The sequence below is a fragment of the Symphalangus syndactylus genome, chromosome 3 (assembly GCF_028878055.3).
Source record: "Symphalangus syndactylus isolate Jambi chromosome 3, NHGRI_mSymSyn1-v2.1_pri, whole genome shotgun sequence".
In the NCBI taxonomy this organism is placed as follows: Eukaryota; Metazoa; Chordata; class Mammalia; order Primates; family Hylobatidae; genus Symphalangus; species Symphalangus syndactylus.
The window spans coordinates 9,068,509-9,088,128 of NC_072425.2; the positions used below are offsets into that span (position 1 = coordinate 9,068,509).

Here is a 19,620-nt window from a genome sequence, read left to right on the forward strand (position 1 = left end):
CGATATTTCCCAAAGCTCACAACACTCAGGATAAGTGATGTGGACCAGGTGTGTGCAGCAGCCTTCGTGGTGGGGCTGCTGTGGGGCGGGCGGGAGGGGCCTTGGTAGAGTCCCAGCACCTGCCGTGATCTGCCCCAGTGGCCACAGTGGCCTCTGCTGGTTACAGAGCTCAAGAAGGGGCCAGGGGCTGGTCACAGTGGCTCATGCCCGTAATCTCAGGACCTTGGGAGGCAGAGGTGGGAGGATCGCTTGAGGCCAGGAGTTTGAGACCAGCCTAGACAACATAGCAAGACCCCCTGTCTCAATAAAAAATAGCCAGGCATGGTGGCACGTGCCTGTAGTCCCAGCTTCTCGGGAGGCTGAGGCAGGAGAATCGTTTGAACTTAGGAGTTTGAGGCTGAAGTGAGCCATCAACACGCCACTGCACCCTAGCCTAGGTGACAGAGCGAGGCCCTGTCTCAAAAATGAATAATAAATAAATACATGAAATAAAGAAGGGTCCAGGGTCCAGGAAGAGGCGTGTGGCTCTGGGTGCCCTTGCCCCATGCTGAAGAGGAGGCTCAGGCCAAGTCCTGGGGCAGGCTGGTCACCCCACCTGGCATACTCAGGGCTTCTGGGGCCAGGCAGTGGGACAAGCCTCCCACAGACCAGTGGCGTCTGAACCCAGTGCTAATGGGGGGTCAGTCTGCCCCCAGAGTGCCCCATCACGCCCTGGAATCCCTCAGCGCAGACAGCTCTGCTGTGTCCCCCGGCCCCTCCTCCTGCCCCACGCCTCTCCTCTGTGTGCCTGGAGCCCTGGCTGGGGAGGCCCCTCGCTGCATGAGTGTCTCTTTGGGGGGGTCTGTCCGCCGTCTTTCTCTCTGAATGAGAGGCTCAGACAGGATGCTGGAGGTCCAGGCTGTGCTGGGCCTGGTCTAGCCATGTCAGGGGTGCAGGCAGGGCTGAGCCCAGTGTCTCCTAAGGCCCTCCTCCCCTCACTGCTGGGGGTACCCAGGGACCATGGGGTCCTAAAAACATGGAGCTTAGGAACCCGCCCTCCCTGCCTCCCCACCACTGTCCTGCCATCCATGGCAAAAGCCTCAATGTGGGGGGTCTGCTCACCTCACTTGCTCCTACTGCCTCCCACCCTCTCCTCTCCAGCAGGGAGCCTCACCACGCCCTTCACGGTGACCAGGCCCCAGAATCTCCTCTCCTCCCTGGGCCTCTCAGCATGGCCTCCCCGAGCTCTGTTTTTCTCCTCTCCACTCCGTTCTCCTTGGGGGACCCCCAGGGCTGGCCACAGGTGCCTCTCCCCCACCCAGCCCGGGAATTAAGTGCCACGCAGGGATGACTTCCCAACTGGCTCTGCTGGCAGCCATCCAGCCCCACTCTACCCTCTGGCATCCACCGCCCCCCCTCCCTGAGGCAGAATTCTCCATTCCTGATGGCACCAAGCCAACCATCCCCCACCAACCTCAGGCTCCTGTACCCTCCCCTCCCCTAGACCACAGCCATCAGCAGGTCCCGCAGCTCTGCCCTCAGGATGTTTCTTCCCTCCGACCTCCCTCTGGGCCTGGGGCTCATGCCTGGCCACTCCTCCTAGGCGGGGGTGCCCAGCTCCGCCCTGACCATCGCCCCACACTCCGCTCCAAGGCAACGCCCAGCCAGCTCCATCTCCCCAGCCAGCTCCGGCCACACCCCCAGCCCTCCAGTGGTCATGGGCCTCCAAGGAGCTCCTGCTCCTCCCTTTACCTCCCCGTGGACCCGGTGCAGCTGGACCTCTGGGCCTTGGGCCTCTGCAGCTGCCTGGCAAGACCAAGAAGCCAATGCGTCCCCCTGGGCTCCCCTTGGCCTCCACAGCCAGGAAACAGAGAAATGCAACCCTGCCCACTGCCAGGACCTCACTGGCTTCCTGAGAGCCAAGTTCCTCCCCAGGCACCGTGGGGTCGAGGGCTGCTCGTCTGGGACTAGTCATGCCCCCAACAGCTTCTCTTTGAAGCTCCTTGACCTCCTCCTGGCACTCCAGAAACAGAGCACTGAGCCCCCCCTTAGGCAGAGAGCCCAGCCAGACCCTGGTCCCCTCACCCAGGGGCTGCGGGCCCCAATCTGGGCAACCCCCACAGAGCTCAGCGGGGAGTGCCCACCCGCACAGATGGCACCCTCCACGTGGAGCCAGAGAAACGCTGGGGCCTGGCAGGCCTGCTCCCTGAGAAACTGGAGCCTGCAGTGCCAGAGAAATTAATGAAGCCTCCTCTGCTTTTAATTTTTAATGAACTGTGGCCGCCCACTTCTCCTAGCACCACCACAAAAAGGAGATGAAAACGATCCATTTTCCCCTGAACTGTATTTCAGGTGACTGGTGTGATCTGCCTTAACGAATCACGCAGCGGCACCTGGGGAGGGTGCCTGTGGCTGCAGAGGCTTGGCTGGGGTCACCTCCAGGCCGACCCGGCTGGGGTAGACCCGCCTAGTGGTTCCTGCCAGAGTGGCCCAAGCCTCCTTGCTGCGCCAGAGGTTCATGGACACTGGTAGCCTGGAGGGCTCCGCTAGCTCCTCAGAGTCACAGAGTGCCCCTGGCCTGGCAGCCAGAGGCCCAGGGCTGAGACCCAGTGAGCCCTGTGAGGCCGCACGGGCCCTGCTGCTCCTCTGCCCGGCCGCTCCTCCGCCCGGCTGTTCCCCTCCACCTGCCAGCGCCTGGGCCTCCTCCCTGGGGAATGGGAACCAGGACACGGACCAACTCCTGGGGCGTCCCGAGGACAGCGGACAGGTGGAGGAGCTTTGTCTGTGGTGAGACAGAAACAATGGCCTCTGTGTCCCAGGCTTCTCTTGGGACGACGCCCTTGCTCGGTGGCTCCAGTGAGAGGCTGCCCCGGTGCTCATCTGGGGGCCAGCACCCGTCCGCTCAAACCATCAGGACCCACGTCAGCCAAAAGAGACAGCACAGGCCTTCGACTCACCGTGGCTCCCAGGCTATGAAGCCACAGGTGTGGACCACAGGCAGAGGCGGGACCCCGGGTGGGGCCACACGCTCCGTTTCCTGTCAGGGCCCGGCCCGTGGGAAAGCAGGGGACCGGCTCATGGCAAGTTGCTCCCGGGAGCCGGGCGTGGGCTTGGTGGAGCACCCTGAGAGGTGGGAGATGACTGAGAACTCCCGTGGGGAGCCGCCCCCAGGGCTGAGAAGAACCTGCCTGCGAACACAGGCTCCCAGGACAATGGGCAAGGACGGGGCGGAAGAATCTACTTCCTGTGCCCATTCTCATCCACTCATCAGTTCACTCATAGCAAGTGAGCGCTCATGGCGGCATCCGTCTGGGAACATCGCCATTCCCAAACAGAGTCCACACCCGGCAGCGGGCGCTGCATTCCTGGACCCCCGGCCACAGGTCCCGACCCCCACCCTGGGAGGCGGGCTCAGGACGCAGCCACACACTCACCACAGGGGACCGGGCCCGTCTGACCTCTGCCAGTCTGCATTTCGGCTGGTGGGGAGGACGGGGCACACCAGGGACCACCACTGCCCACAGCCTACAGCCCAGGAGCAAGGCGCATGGCCGGTGGGACTCATGGGAACATGCGGGCAGGCCTGGCCAGGGGGTCCCAGACGCAGCAGGGAGCCTCAGACAGTCCCTTGTGTACCCCCTGGGGTGAGGCCATGGTCCCTGAGGAATCCACAGGCCAAACCCTGGCCCTGGCACTGGCCCTGGCCCTGGGAGAGCCGTCAGCAGCGCTGGCCCGTGGCAAACAACTTGTCCCCTGCACCGTGAGGACAGGGCAGCTCCCGGCCAGCCCCATCCCTACACGGCTGCAGCCCGCTGTAGCCCCCCGAGGCTCCTCGAGGCCTACACTTGCCCCAGTCACTCAGCAGGTCAGAGGCAGTGCCGGGCCTGGGTCTTTGGGGCTCCCTGTAGGGGCAGCAGGGAGTCTGTCCCCAGGTGGCGGCTCTGCCCCAGTCCTGCAAGGCTGGTGTTGAGCCAGGCCTGGGCCCCGTGTGTACCCATGCCCACTGCCTGCCTGTGCCCAGGGGCTCGTGGCACTGCTCTGCCTGAGGAGGCCCTTGTGCTGCAAAGGGGCTGTCACAGTGCTCACCCCCTCACCAAGACGGGACCCTTTGAGGCAAGTGCCGGCTGCCCTGTGACAAATGGGGTCGGCAGAGGCCGGGTGGCAACGGTTCTCCCTGCTGACCGGCAGGCCAGCTGCAGGCTGGGGGACTGGCCTTCCAGGGATTTCTGGCAGGTGGCCATACACAGATGGCCATGCCAGGAAGCCCCACACCAGCTCCAGGCTGCCAGGCACATGCCTCGGGCCCACCATAGCCCTGCACTCACATGGGGCCGAGGTCCGAGCTGCCTCTCTCTGGCAGTGGCTGGGTGCCGGCTGGCTGTTAGGCAGGTGCCTGGGAGCTCCACGCAGGCCTCTGCCCCCGGCACCAGGCAGGCAGGAAGAAAGGGCAGGCTTCAGGCCCACTGCCAACCCTGGGGCCAGCTATTCTGAGCCTGGACAGAGCATCTGACACGCCCAAGGGCCCAGAAAGGGCACACACATGGCTCTGTCCCCCTGGGGTCCCTGTTTTGACACCCTTGGGCCTCTGAGGCCCCTCATAGCTTGGCCAGGGGCCCAGGTGAAGCTGGCCCAGGGCTGAAGGGTGAGTCCAGCTGGGCCTCCAAAGGTCCAGGAACATCCGCTGTGTCCAGACAGTGCCACGGCGGCACAGACTATAGCCTCGGCCGCAGACACATCCATTTCCTCCACAGGTCTAAGACCTGACTCCTCGGGAGCCTGGGGTGGGGCCAGGAGAGCCCTGGGTGGTGGGCACGCCTTCTATCTCACACCCGTCACCCTCTGCACCATGGGGCCCTGGGCTGGGAAGATGGAGGCCCGGGGGTGGCCACTGGCCTCCCAGCCTCCAGGACTCTTTTGGGATAATAATAGGCCCCACCACGGGTGCCGGGCAGCCCCTGGATGCTCAGCAGCCGTGAGTGCTGAGTGCTCGGTGGTTTCTGCTGCTGGTGCTGCTGTGCATGGAATAGTAAGCCTGGGGCCCCTCCTGGAGACCGCGCTGAAGGTGGATGGCGGCGGGGGGCTTCCCAGGAGTGCGCAGGGCCCAGCTGCTCTGAGGGGCTCTAGCTGCCCTGGCCTCAAAGCCTCTTCCATTTGACCTACATCTTAGCCGAAGTCAGGAAGCACCACCGGCAGAGCCCCGGCGGCTCAGCGGGGAGTGGCACAGCCTCCGAGCGCACATCCCAGCTCCTGGGAGCTGGACCGGCACAGGCAGCCAAGGTGGGCTGAGCCAGAGCTCACTCAGGCCCCAGCAGCGGCCTGCCAGCCTGTCCCTGGGAGGCACCATGACAAGGGCCCCTGCTCTGCCATCTGCCTCTCCTGAGGCCGTGGCCACCACTGCAGGGGCTGTGGAGCACCCACCTCTGGGAAGCCGGTGTCCCAAGTTCAGGCTCCTCTCCAAGGGGGGACACTCACTGTCCTGTCTCCAGCCCCAGTATCTGGGACCCAGAGGCACCAGCGGGTGCTGGGAGGTGCTGGCGGCCCTGGCCCAGCTGCAGGGGATGCTGGGTTGAGGGGACCCCCCAGAGACAAGGGCTCTCATGCCTCTAAGAGCCCTTGTCTGCCACCAAGACAGTCCCTCCCTTGCAAAGCACTTACTGAGACAGGGAGGAGTCCAGGCTGAAATCTTCTACAGGAAGCCTGGGGACACAGAGGGGCATCAACCAGAAGGCGGCAGACAGATGGACGGATGGAGAAGGCAGCAGACAGATAGACGGACGGATGGAGAAGGCGGTAGACAGACAGATGGAGAGCCTGGGCTCTGGGACCAGGCGGGGCACAGACACGCAGGGAGGCTCTGGGGGGCCCGGACCTTTGGCGCCCCCCGGCACGGGAGAGGTGCCTGTGGGAGGCAGCCCACGTGCAGAGCCATGTGGGGCACTGAGCCAAGCCTGGCCCCCTCAGGGCCCGAGAAACAGCACAGCCCGCTTGGGGGTCCCCGCGCATGTACCCTCCTGTGCCTGGGCCAGATGGGGGGTGACACCTTTCAGCCATGCAAGCAGGTGACGATGCTTTGGGCACTCGCCCTGGCCCTGCTCAGCATAAAGCCAGCCCAGGCCTCATGTGTGGTCCCCAGCATCCAGGAGCTAGCACTGTGAGCTCCACTTCAAGCCGAGGTCTGCGAGGCTGTCCCTTGTCTCCACTCCCCTGCCCTACACACAGGCCAGCAGGTGAGGCACCCGCCAGCCCTGCCCCAAGGCTTCCTGCGATAGGACAAGCCAGGGCTCAGAGCTGATGCCTCTCAGGGGACCTGGACACACCGCCCTCCACCAGGCCAGCAGCCACACACCTGCTACCCCTTCAGCCTGGCCCCAGGCAACCTGGCCCCAGTTGTCCCAGACTGGCCAGCAGGCGGCTGACACCAAGGTGGTTGCAACCTGCACGGGATGCGGAACTCTGAGGAAGACGCTGGTGGGAGCTAAGGGCTCCGGAGGACTGGCCTGGTGCGGGGCTGGGCAGGGTGGGAGTGCCGAGGGTCTTTGCCTTCACTGACTATGTGCCTGTCCTGGACCAGCTCCTCCTCAAAGGACTTCGGAGGGACCTCTCTCTTTTAATCCTCAAAACAACCATTTTTTCAGAAAGGAAAACAAAGGTTCAGAGAGGACCACTGTCTTCTGAGGCCACACAGGAAGGAAGGAGGAAGCCAGCCTGGGGTCACAGGCACATGCTCACCGGCCTATGCCAGGCCCTGCGGGTGGGCAGGCTCCCTCCTGGTGCCCCTAGCCCTAGCAGCTTCTGGTCCCTGGGGGAGGCAGAAGCTGGACACACCCCTGGGAGGGCGGAGGTCCCGGCTGGGCATGGTGGCCGGGCCAGCAGCTCCACACGGAGCAGGCAGAACCCCAGGCTTAATGGGGCTGCTCTTTGGGTTTGCTGGGAGCTTCTGGCAGATTCTGCGTTGTTTGTCCGGCTCAGGTTCCCTCTCGCTGGATCCCGGTGCTGCCCAAAGCTCTGAGCCAGGGCAACAGCTGTGTCAGAGGCTGGCAGGAGCCTGGCAGTGCCTAGGCCCATGGCAGCGGGTCTGCCTGGCCTGTGGGGTCAGGTCCGGCGTGGCCAGGCCCTGGCTGGGCTCCTCCCTGCTGGGGCCCACTGTGTCCTCTCTCCCAAGTGCTCCCTGGCCGCATCCCTCTGCATCTCCCGATACAGCCCTAGCTAAGTGTCCACTGAGCTGCACGTGCGGCCTCCCATCTATTCTGCCCAAGGCCCTGTTGTCTGTGTTGAGGAAGCCACCACCTGTCAGACGTCCCACAGCCTGAGGCCCGGGACAGCCGTCCCCGCTGATTTTGGGAGGGGCCACCAAGCACGTGGGTAGAGGATCCACCCAGGGGCTCCCAAGGGGGAGGACAGTGGCCTGTGGGCAAAGGGACCTGGGGCTTTGCTGGCCTGTGCAGAACCTGGCTGAGGACTGGAGCCCTGTGCACACGGGGTCTGTCGGCTGCAAAAACCCTGCCAGGTGAACTGCGGGGTGAGGGGTGGGAGGGGAGGGGAGCTGAGGAAGCTGGGCCTCTATCCGCAGCATCCAAACCCACGGTGGTCCAGTGGGACCCTGATGCTCGCCTGTCCCAGCGGTTGGTGGCCTGGGTGTCACTCAGCGCCTCTGCCAGCCCTAACTTAGCTGGTGAGGGCCCCATCCCTGGGCCCACCCACCTCCCATGGCCGGGCTCGCTGTCAACACACGAACAGAACCTGCACCCGAAGCCGTCACCTCCCTCCTGGGAGAGGGTCTCAGCCCTGCTTAGGGCAGCAGTGGTCAGTGGAAGGGTCTGGGCTTAGCCCTGCCTTCCCTGCTGTGTCCTGCAGAGCCTGGGGTCGGGGTGGGGAAGGAGCCCAGGTGAGGAGGGGCCATCCCCCCTTGACTTGTGCCCATAAGGAGCAGTCTCAGCTGCCAGCCTCGAGAGGGAGGGACCCTCTGGGCTCTCTAGGAGCCCCTCTGGGCTGATGGGGGAAGAGTGGGGTGTCCCTCTGCACCCCACAACCCCAAGTCCCATAAGATGCTTCAGGGAAGAGGGGGTTCCCTGCTCGGGGGAGTTTGGGGGCCTCTGTTTTCTAAACCTGGGGAGTGCCCACAGCACAGCCATCCTGAGAGCTGCCAGGTCCCGGCAGGGTCCCACACACGACAAGCGCACCCCCTCATCTCTGGCGGAGTTTTGTCCCCCCAAGCTAACATGCTGAAGTCCTGACCCCCAGTATCTCAGCATGTGGCTGTGTTTGGAGAAGAGGCCTTTAAAGAGGTCATTAAGGTAAAGTGAGGCCATGAGGGTGGGCCCTAATCCCACAAAACCGGTGTCCTTATAAGAAGAGGAGATGAGGACACAGACACACATGGAGGGACGGCCAGGAGAGGACACAGGGAGAAGACGGTGTCTACAAGCCAAGGGGAGGGGCCTCAGGAGGAACCAGCCCTGCCCATACCTTGAGCTCAGACCTCCAGCCTCCAGGACTGTGAGAAACTGAATGAGGTACGCGCCCAGCAAACTCACCCCTGAAAGACAGGGCCTGGCGTCCCCCGAGGGCCTGGGAACACAGCCCCACCCCTGCGGCTGGCCACTCCCTGTGCACGCCCCCGGGTCAAGGATAAACCAGCCGCCCAAACAGGTGCATTCTAGGGTTGGGGAGAAAGAGCGCAGAGCACTGTGTGGAAAGAAGGTGCACAGCCCGGATGGGGGCAAAGCCAGAGGAGGGCGGGGGCACCTCAGGGGTGACGGGGCCATACTCAGGAGGGGCCCTCCTGGGAGAGAGGCCATCTGGGGCGAGCTCTAAGGGGGGCTTCAGGCCCAGGGGAAGGGGTGTGCCGAGCCAGTGTGAACACCATGAAGAGGGCAGGGTGCCGCGCGTGTGCCCGGGGTGAGGGGGGCGTGGAGGAGCAGCCAGGTTCTTGGAGAGGAGAGGGGTAACCATGAAGGTCTGGATCTGCAGAGGAGGGAGGTCCCGGCAAGGGTGTCCAGGGTCGGGGGGCTCAGGGGACCATCTCCTGAGCCAAGGAACATCAGGGCCAGGGGCTTGGGGCGGGGCCGGGGCTCTGCGTGCCACAGCTGGACTGACAGGCCTGCGGCTGCTGCAGACACTGGGGTGCTGGGCACAGTGGCAGGAGAACTGGACCACACTAGACCTCAGGCTGTGTGGGGGCCTCAGGCTTTTGGGCCAGCAGAGGAGGATGGGGCTGGGGGAGTGGCCCCGGAGAGGATGTGGGGAGGGGGCTCCATTGGTGCCTTAAGTCAGGCATGAGGCTGGGAGGCCCCAGCTGGGAGGGGCAAGGTCGCCTAGGTCCAGGGTTGGTGGGGACACAGAGGGGCCCAGGGCCTTCTGACCCAGCGGGGTCTCACTGAGAGGCCCTGTCCCTCCACTGGGCCCTTTTACTCAAAAGCTCTGCAGTGATGGTCTCCTGACCCAACACTGAGGCCACGCTGTCTAATCAGCTCCCAGTCCCTCCCCAGCCTCACACAGGGGAGTGAGAAGGAAGGAGGAGACCTCAGAGCTCAGGGCTGGGGGAGCTCGACTGTGTGGGAGGAGGGACAGACGCCGGCCCGCAGCACCCATGAGTGGGCGCAGGGGTGTTAGGGGATCTCTGGGCAGGGGCACCAGGAGCAAGCACCCTCCCCCAACAATGCCTCCTGTGGCTCAGTCCCTGGTGGGCAGTGGAGACCTCTCCTCTGCTTCACTGTCTTCTCAACAATGAGACAGGCAGAGGCCGAGAGGGCTGAGGGAGCCCGGACCCTGGCTGGCCCATGAAGGCAGCTGCGGGCACTGCAACCCCCAGCTCCCTGGGGCAGACCACACCTGCCTCTCGGCTCTGGCCTTGCCTGCGTTTTCCGTGAGATCCACACTCCAGAAGAACAAACCCACCAAGTCCTCCTCTGCTCGGGAGCCTGCCCTACTCATCTCAGCGCAAGCCCCGTGGTGTGAACGCTCCAGGCCCAGGGGCTGCTGAGTCCAGCTGGGCAGCAGCTCCATTACCTCTGCTCTGCAAAAGGGGGCTATAAGGATTCTGCACCTCAGGGGCTGCCGGGGGATGAGTGAGACCACCCATGTGGAACCGTCAGCACAGTGCATAGCCCACAGGGCTGGGATGAACATGCGGGAGGGCTTCCTGGAGGAGGTGGGCCTAGGCTACGGCTCCCATGCTGCACTGCACTGCGGGCTCAGACGCAGCCTGGGCAGAACCTGCTATCCCTGTGGGCCCTGCAGGAACAGGGATGGGGCAAGGAGCCTGCCCCTTGAGGGCTGGCTGTAGCAGGGCTTCCAGGATCCCTGCCCTGCCCCTTCCCCCAACCCCAGCATCCAGGAAGAGGAGGGGGAGGGGACTGTGGTCCCCAGGGCCTTGGCCAGTGCTCGCCTCCCGGGTAGAGGCTGCCCATTAGCTGCAGGAGGCTGCAGCCAGGCGCTTGACCTCAGCCTCAACAGCCTCTTCTGCAAATGGGACTAAGCTGGGCAGTGCCCCCCAGGGCTGCTGTGAAGAGCTAGAAATGGGGGCGCGGGGAGGGGCCCAACAGCCCACGGCCAGGTGGGAGGGGCAAGGGAGAGGCTCCTGGGCACCCTTGGCCCTGCCATCTGCCAGGCCCAGCTCTGCCAGCCCTGCCCCCCAGCCCTGATGAAACTTCAGCCCTCACTGCTCCCGCTACCTGGAAGGCCCCTGCCCATCTCCCCATGCTCGTCCCAGAAGGACCAGCACCCCAGGAGGCCTCGGCTCTTCTGTCCTGTCCTGGCCTGGCCTGCACTTCTCTCTCCCAGGAACAGGTTCCGTGCCCACGACATGTGCCCACACCAGGCCAGGTCTGATTCATCCTCATTTCCCCCGCAGCATCTAGAATGGCTCCTGGCACGGGAAAGGTGCTGGCTAGGAATTTGCTGCTGCAGACGAGGCCTCGGTGTCCTCATCCGTGAAATGGGGGTGCTGCGTCCCACCCTGAGCTTGCGGAAGAGCCGGGGAGGGGTAGGCGCTGCTCCACCTGCCCAACCATCCCCAGAGGACGTCCACCTGCACCCCACCTGCCACAGGCACCAGACGCCAGCCCAAGCATACCCCACAGCGGGGCTCCCCAGGCAGCCTGAGCCCTGTGTCCCAGCCCCGACCTGCTATGCAGGTTTCAGCCTCACTCACCTCTGGGGTGGGGACACGGATGCCGGCCCTGTCTCCCCGAAAGTGGCGCTGGCACCAGCAAGATCGGGGCTCCTGTGGGACAGGGCTCGGGCAGGGGCCCCCAGTGCCTGGCACAGAGCCGGGTCCACTTCCTCCCTCCCCTGCAGTCTCACCTGCAGCCCCGCCGTGCTCAGCCTCTAAGTGGGGGGAGTGGGGGTCCCGCAGGCTCTCAAAGGCTGGAGACACAGCAGGAAGCAGGGCGCTGTGGTGGGCTTAGGAGGGGAGACCCTGGCCTCCCCGCTTCCCCGGGCTGCAGGCAACGCAGGTGCAGCCCAGCCAGCGCAGCCCGAGCAGGATGCAAGCGCGATTTGCCAAGCGGAGTCCCAGGCCCGCGCGCCCCTACCTCTGGCCCACGTCGCTGCCCACGGAGCCCCCGCCGCGGGCCGGCAGCAGCGGGCTGAGCCCGTGCGGCTCCTCGGGGGCCGCGGCGCCGGCTGGGGCTCCCCCCGGGCCCGCCTTGCCCTCGGACGGCGAGCGCGGCAGCTTGGCCCGCGCCATCCTGCGGGGAGCGCTCGGCGCGGCGGGCGGCGGGCGGCGGGCGGCGGGGGCGGCGCCGGGCGGAACCATCTCAGCTCGCGCCGCGCCGCGCCCTCCCCGCGCCGCCGCGCAGTGGAACGGCCTGGAGCCGGGGCTGGGGGGCTGGGGAGGGCGGGGAGGACCGCCCGGCTCAAACCACCGCCAGGACGCCTCATGGAGAAGGTTCAAGCACCCGGCGGTCCTGCGGCTGCTTTGGCAGAAGCCAAGCAATGGTAACAATGACAGTCGCGCACGGGGGGAGGGGAGGAGCCGCTAGGGCTGGTGGTCCTGGGCGTCTACCCCGGGCAGCAGATGCTGGAGAGGAGCCGGATTCCCGCTTGGCAGGGCAGGGCCCTCCAGCCGGCCTGCCGACCAGACCTGGCGCTCAGGATGGCCTGCCCAAGCTGTGCCCACCCCTGGCCCCCAGCCCTGGGGTGGGTGTAGTACCCTGGCCGGGGGTGGGTGATGGCTGAGTTTGCCTGTCCTCACCAGGGTCCTCACCCCCCAGTTCCTACCTCCAACGCTGTCAGGGTACAGCCCATGGGGGCACTCCGGGATGGTGCCTGTATGCCAAGCTGGGCACTGGGCACAGATCCCACCTGTGTGTGTGCAGCGCTGGTCTGCCCCAGATGCCCGGCTGGACCCGCACATCTCACATGATGTGGCTTTTGTAACCGTTCCCTTCCATGTCACAAACGCGGCTCCAGGTGACTCGCCCAGGTGACAGGCAGGTAACAGCTGGGAGGTGTTGGCGCCGGGAGGCCCGGCTGCCCCGAAGCCAGCTCGGTAGAGGCAGGAGGCTGTCAGATGTGCCCCTGTCCTCAGCAGTGCCAGGTGAAAGAGCCCTCCGGACTTGTCCACACTCTGACCCCAGACCTGGAGTCCTTGCAAGCCAGGGGTCTGTCTCCATTTCTTCCCCCAGCCGCGCCCCAACCAACAGCCACGGCCCAGCGAGTACAGAGGCCTGTGGGAGGCAGGTGGGCCTAGGACCCCCTGACAGCACCAACTCTAGGGAGTGGGGCGGCCCGCCCCAAACTCACACCAGAAGCCCTCCCGGAGCCGGCTGCCTGTTCCCCCACCCTGAATCCCCCCACCCTTGGCTGGACGGTTTCTGACCTCACTAGGCCCTGATGCACCCGTGCCACAGGGGACTGGGTGGCCAACGCGGATGGGGTGGGGGTAAAACTCCAGCCACAGGTCCCTGACAGGCAGCTCAGGCTTCCATTTCTTCAGCACCCATGCTGAGGGAGGGCTGGACCACTCGAGGGAGACCGAGGCATAGGGCCCTGCTCCCTCTGGGGGTCCAAACGCTGAGCCGCCATCGTGCTCAGAAAATGAACAACTCACTGGCGCTCCCGATACCTGCCCTAGCGCCCTCCCCGATGTGGCTGAGTAAGGAAAATCCCCCGAAAAGCCACTGTGTGTGGTCTGAGCACACAATCCTATGCACGTCGCCCTGGCTGCCTGTTGTGGCTCGGGTCTACCCCAGGGGAGAGCGCTGTTTGTCCCTGCAAAGCACGAGGACCGTCTGCCAGCCCCTGGTGTTGGGGAGCACCAGCAGATGGAAGCCCCCTTCAACCCTCCTGTGGAGTGCCCCAGAACGGCTGCAAAGAATGAGGCTGGGCGCTTCTCCTGGGCGCGCTGCTGAGTGAGCCCCATGCCGTGCTGGGTGTAAATAGACCAGGCGGAGCTCCGCACCACCCCTGGGCGCCACCTGCAGGACCCTTCACCGCACCATGACTGCACAAAGGGCCGGATGGACATCAGGGCTGCCCACACATGGTCACCCTGGAGCAGGGAGGAAGCCAGGAGGGAGGGTGTCTGGGCTGCGGATGCTGTGGTTCCACAGAGAAACAGCTCACTCACTCCCTGGGCACCAACCCACAGCCCACCGCAGTGCCGGAGGAAGCCTTACGCAGGAGGCAAACGCACGCTCCCACCCGGGGCGGCTACTCCATGATGCAGTGCTGTGACTTTTTCTGTTCCTGCTTTTCGAGAGTGCAGTGGGTCTTCACTTACTCGTGGCCTTTGAAGCACAGGATCAGAGTTAGGTGATAAGAGAACATCTGTGCAGTGTTGTCCATGGAGTGCCCACAGCCGGCTGCAGCAGGTGCAGCCTGGGGTGGGGGGAGGGGAGGAGGACCTTCCCAACTTGCTGCTGCACCACGTCTGAAGTTTGATTTATTTTGAAATGACTTTCTATGTTCGTCACAGAATGTCCAGTGAGTTGATTCCCACGTGGGAAAGACAATCCCTTCGGCATCGAGCAGTGGTCCCAGAAGCCCCCTTTCCTGGCCTCAGGGCACCAGGACGGGTGCAGGGCACATGGCTAGAGCCAGGTGAGGAGGGGAGGGTGGGCTGCGGCCCCAGGCTTGGGGTCCACAGAGCCACATGAGCCTTGAGGTGTCCCCAGCACTTTCCGCTCCCATGGAACCTGGAGAGGCTCAACCCCATGGCTACACAGAGGCAGACATCCTGGAAACTCAGGAAAAAATAACAACTGCCCTTTTAGGGAGCACGAAGACGCTGTGGTTCAAACGTGCGTCCAAACAGCCCTGCGGAGAGGGCAGGGCCTTGCTTTGCCTACCGTGAGCTGAGTGGGACTGCGGGTTGGACAGAGGACAGGGGACCAGGTGGACCCAAGGTGTGTTTTGAAGGTGGCACTGGCTAGACTTCCTGAAGGACTGGGGGGAGGGACAGCACCCAGGCTTGGGGGGAGGGAACAGGCAGGTGGCAACATCCCAAGGTGGGGGAGACAAAAGCAGCAGGCGGGGGGTGGATTATGACACCCATTCTGGACATTCTCAAAGTGCCTCCCAAGTGACGTCTCGTGGGTCGGCACCCACACCTGGTGCTGTGGGGGGCTGCCAGTCTGAGACTGTCAGTCTGAGACCCATCTGGGTCTCCGGCTCAGCAGTGGGATCTGAAGCCCCAGACCAGCTGTGGTCACCTTTGTGGAGTGGTGCAGCCTGAAACTGGCCAAGTGGGAGAGGACTGCAGGGCTGGGCAGTGTGACATTTACAGATGTGAGGTCAGGTGTGGGGGCAGGTGTGGGGGCAGGTGCAGGGGCAGGTATGGGGGGCAGTTGTGGGGGCAGGTGTGAAGGCAGCTGTGGGGGCAGGTGTGGGGGAAGGTGGGGCAGGTGTGAGGGCAGGTGTGGGGGCAGGTGCAGGGGCAGGTGTGGGGGGAGGTACAGGGGCAGGTGTGGGGGGCAGGTGAGAGGGCAGTTGTGGAGGCAGGTGCAGGGGCAGGTATGGGGGGCATTTGTGGGGGCAGGTGTGAAGGTAGGTGTGGGGGCAGGTGCGGGGGCAGGTATGAGGGCTGCACCAACCCAGGACAACGAACAAGCATAGTAGGAACTGGAGATGAATGACTCAGAGCCGACAAGGAGAGGGCAGGCCAGCATCACAGACCTCCTGGAGGGTGTCCAGGGGGGTCACAGAGGAGGTACAGGCGGTGCTGCTCCCCACACTGCCCCCATCTTCTGAGTCCAAACTGGGAGTGCTGGAATTCTCACCCTTGGTCCCCATCAGGAGGCAACCAGGGGGTGTGTCCTGACTTTGGTCACTGGCTGGCTGGGGAGACACCAGGGCTGACCCTTGGACTGAGGTGAGACCTCTTGATTGCCCCCAGCGGGAGAAGGGCATGGAGCCCCAGGAAGGAGGGAGGGAAGAAGGAAAGGAGAAAAAAGAGAAGAGAGAGAGAGAGAGAATGAACTTCAGCAGACAAAGAACCCGGCCAACAATAAAACAAAACCCAGGGAAGAAGGAAGTTCCCCAGGAGGAATTTGGGCACTGGGTCAACTTGATAAGGACAAGGTGCAATGGAAGCCACACTGGAAGATGAGATGAGCCTGTTCATCTCAGCAGCCAGTGGCAGAGGGGGAGACCACAGAACTCCAGAAGCAAGTGGAGAGCCCACACGCCATACAGTTATGACTCAATGAACCCAGGCCAGGAGGAACAGGAGATGCATGGCTGAAATCGCATTATAGACATGTGGCTCTGACCATCATAGTGAAGGCACAACAAGATCCAGGCACCGGAGTAAGGGTGACGACACTTTCACTGGAGGATTGCTTGTGCCCCTGAGTAGAAGCCTCAACCAGTTTTTGGTATTTAAAATATATTTGAGGCCGGGCGCGGTGGCTCACGCTTGTAATCCCAGCACTTTGGGAGGCCGAGGCGGGCAGATCACGAGGTCAGGAGATTGAGACCACAGTGAAACCCCGTCTCTACTAAAAATACAAAAAATTAGCCGGGCGTGGTGGCGGGCGCCTGTAGTCCCAGCTACTCGGAGAGGCTGAGGCAGGAGAATGGCGTGAACCTGGGAGGCGGAGCTTGCAGTGAGCCGAGACTGCGCCACTGCACTCCAGCCTGGGCGACAGAGCGAGACTCCGTCTCAAAAAATAATAATAATATATATATATATATATTTGAAGCTGGGTGCGGTGGTTCATGCCTGTAATCCCAGCACTTTGGGAGGCTGAGGTGGGCAGATCACCTGAGGTCAGGAGTTCAACACCAGCCTGACCAACGTGGTGAAACCCCATCTCTACTAAAAATACAAAAATTAGCTGGGCATGGTGGTGGGTGCCTGTAATTCCAGCTACTGGGGAGGCTGAGGCAGGAGAATCTCTTGACTCCAGGAGGCAGAGGTTGCAGTGAGCTGAAATATCATGCCACTGCACTCCAGCCTGGGTGACAGAGCGAGACTCCATCTCTCTCTCTCTCTCTCTTTCTCTCTCTCTCTCTATATATATATGCATATTTGAAAAGTATTTAGATATGTGATGATGAAGCAAAGAAAGAACTGTGCATGGTGTCCCAGGAAAACAAGACACAGGATGCATTCCATCCAGATATGGATCCTACTCCACCTCTTCAGCTGAGGGTAAACAAGGTTCTGCAGGTGCACAAGACAGAACCAGCGAGTCACCATGAAAAGGGTGAAGTGAGCTGGCTGCAGATTTTCTGCAGAGGATGACGGTCCCATGCTGATCAAGTTCTAACAGGATTAAATGAGGTCTAGGACTATTATACCCAGCTAAAATGTCCTCCAATGCAAAGGAACGTGAGAGAACGCAGCACAAATGCAGACACCCTTGTTGGGAGAAAAACCACCACAGCCACCTCAAACATGAAATGAAGCTGCCAAAAGAAATGCCAAGGAAAGAATTCCAGCATGAAGAAGCCGTATGAAAGGGTGGGTGGGCAGCGGGAAACCCATTGAGGGGGCTACAGAGCGTTAGAGAATTACACAAAATATGGTTATAGAACAGGTAAGCATTTAAACCTTGGTGGAGTAAAAACAATGATAAAATTAGTAACATTGTGGGTATGTGGGACACTGTGATCCAAAATGAAGACACGCCAGGCGACAGATTCTAATGCGAGCCGCAGTGAAAGACCCATCCCCAGAGAATGACTGACTCCAGGGCAGGGAAGTTTCGAGAGTGTGGAAAATCTAGTTTTGCTAGAGAACAAGGAAGTTGCAAAGAGGAATGGGGTCATGTCCAAGGGTACGGAAGCCAGTGGGAAGGGCTCCCACTGGCCAAAGTGGAGGCAGTGGGATCTCAGAGGGGACAATTATTCAAACATGGTGTGTGGGCTTCCTGCTGCTGTGGTTACAAATGACCACAAATTCAATTGCTAAATCACATTTTTTTTTTTTTTTTTTTTTTTTTTTTACCTTGAGACAGGATCTCACTTTGTTGCCCAGGCTGGAGTGCAGTGGCATGAACGTAGCTCACTGCAGCCTGGACCTCCTGGGCTCAAGTGATCCTCTTGCCTCAGCTTCGCAAGTAGCTGGGACTACAGGCATGCACCACCATGCTCGGCTAAGTTTTGTATTTTTTGTAGGGATGGGGTTTTGCCATGTTGCCCAGGCTGGTCTGGAACTCCTGAGCTTGAGGGATCTGCCTACCTTGGCCTCCCAAAGTGCTGAGATTTCAGGTATGAGCCACCGTACCCGGCCAACACAAATGTTTTAAGCACACCATCCCGGAGGTCAGAAATCCCAAGCCCGAAGTGCTGGCAGGCTGGCTCCTTCTGGAGTCCCAGGGAGGAATCCATTTCCTTGCCTCTTCCAGCTTCCAGTGACCACCACCCTCCCCAGCCGGGCCCCTCCTCCCATCGCTCCAGTCCTTGCTTCGGCCGCTCATCTCCCTCTCCAGCGACTCTGAGCCTCTGCCTCCCTCCCCTAGGAATCTGTGATGATCTTGGCTCACCCAGATCATCCACGATAATTTCCCATCTTCAAGGCCCTCCACTTAATCATATCTGCTAATCCCCCTCGCCACGTGTGGTCCCTCTCGCCACGCATGGTTACATAGTCACAGGTTTCTGGGATCAGGACATGGACATCTTCGGGGGAGCGTTATTTGGCCCACCACACACGGCAGGTCCACAGAACTCCATGGGTCCACACCTGATGCTCTGAAGGGGGAGTCCAGGGAACCCCTCTCCTTGTTGTCACCACTAGAGGCTGCAATTCAACACTGCCTTACTGTGAAAATCTGCCATGAAAGAGAAAGGGTCGAGGGTGTTTCCAGCAGGAATTGTATTTGGGGGTCCATAGCTCCCATGGATGAAGGATCAGCACAGTGCAGAGGAGAATGTGGGTAACGCTGATGGAGTGAGGAAGAGAAAAAGGCGGCCAGCACCTCCCAGGCCCCAGTGGAAGGACGGGCTTGGGCAAGGGCCTTCAGAGGGGGCCAAGCGCCACAGAGGGGGCACTGGGTGCTTGTAAAGCCACAGGCCACCTTGAGGTGACCAGGGGGAAGTACCTGCCCAGTGGTGGGGTTGGGCTGGCCCCAGCAGGTCCATCGGGCCATCTTTGACATGGGCAACCAGGACCTGAGGCCACACACAGACACCAAGGGCACGTGCAACATTTTTGAGCCTCGATCAAGTAAGCTCCGTCCAGCAGGCCTGCAGACCCAGCTTCCACTTTGCAAAAAATACTGGAGGCAGAAGAACAAGCTGAACCACCCACAGAGAGGCCACCGGACACGTGCAGACGGTGGAACCTTCTGCAGGACGAGAGGCCTGGTGTACGTGCTACCTCTGTTGCGTAACGAACCACCACCAGCCTGGAAGCTCACAGCAGCACCCACTTATCACTTCTCAGTTCTGTAGGGTAGAAGTCCGTGCACAGCTGAGCTTGGTTTTCTGCAGAGGGTCCCGTGAGGCTGAGACCGAGGCATCTGCAGGGCTGGGCCCGCATCTGGAGCCCAGCAGGAACCTGCTCCCAGGCTCATTCCTGCCATCCGCGGAATCCCCTCCTGCACTGTGGGACAGAGGACCCCCTCTCTTGCTGGCCGCTGGCAGGGAGTTGCTCTCAGCTCCCCAGGGCCACCTCCTTCCTTGATGTATGCCCTCATCTCTAAAGCAAGCACAGATGTGTTCAGTTCCCTGCTGCCTCCAGTCACTTCACCTCTTCCACTGCCAGCCAGAGGAAACGCTGCTTTCAGAGGGCACGTGTGAGTAGACGCAGCCCACTCGGATAGTCACCCTTTGATTAATTCAAATTCAACTCATCAGCGAACTTAATTATATCTCCTGTGTATACCTGTCTCCCCACTCCTCCTTTGTATAAACAGGGGCCTTAGTCCTATTGAATTAGGGCCCAACCGAATGACCTCATTTCACCTTAATTACCTCTAAAGAACCAATGTCCAAATACAGTCATATTCTAAGGTACCATGGGTTGGGGCTTTGATATATAAATCTTGGGGGACACAGTTCAATCCCGAACACCATGTCACATGACAATCATGGTGTGATGTCTCAGATTCACAATCCCGGGGGTAGGGTGGGAAATCCTGGGGGACCCGCCTGGTGGGAGCTGTTCCAGATTAAAAAGGGGTTTGTGAATCATCATAACCAGACCCGACAAAACACTCCTGGATTGAGCACACCAGCTGGTGAGGA

General features: G+C 61.8%; 1 protein-coding gene across 6 annotated transcripts in view; it reads right to left on the reverse strand.

The window, feature by feature from the left end:
- The window catches only part of KCNT1 (potassium sodium-activated channel subfamily T member 1), a 91,272-nt gene that overhangs the window by 45,122 nt on the left and 26,530 nt on the right, over positions 1-19,620 (reverse strand). Inside the window, exons 1-2 of one of the 6 annotated variants that reach the window (XM_055270410.2) lie at positions 11,514-11,716; positions 5,635-5,676 (exon numbers count right to left, since the gene is read on the reverse strand). The exons of 3 other annotated variants lie outside the window; for them this stretch is intronic. In XM_055270410.2, the coding sequence (XP_055126385.1) occupies positions 5,635-5,676; positions 11,514-11,668 (197 nt within the window). In that variant the 5' untranslated portion in view covers positions 11,669-11,716. Of the gene's footprint in view, positions 1-5,634; positions 5,677-11,283; positions 11,292-11,513; positions 11,717-19,620 lie in introns of those variants that run through there. 2 more of the 6 variants (XM_055270412.2, XM_055270418.2) reach the window with 2 other exon arrangements.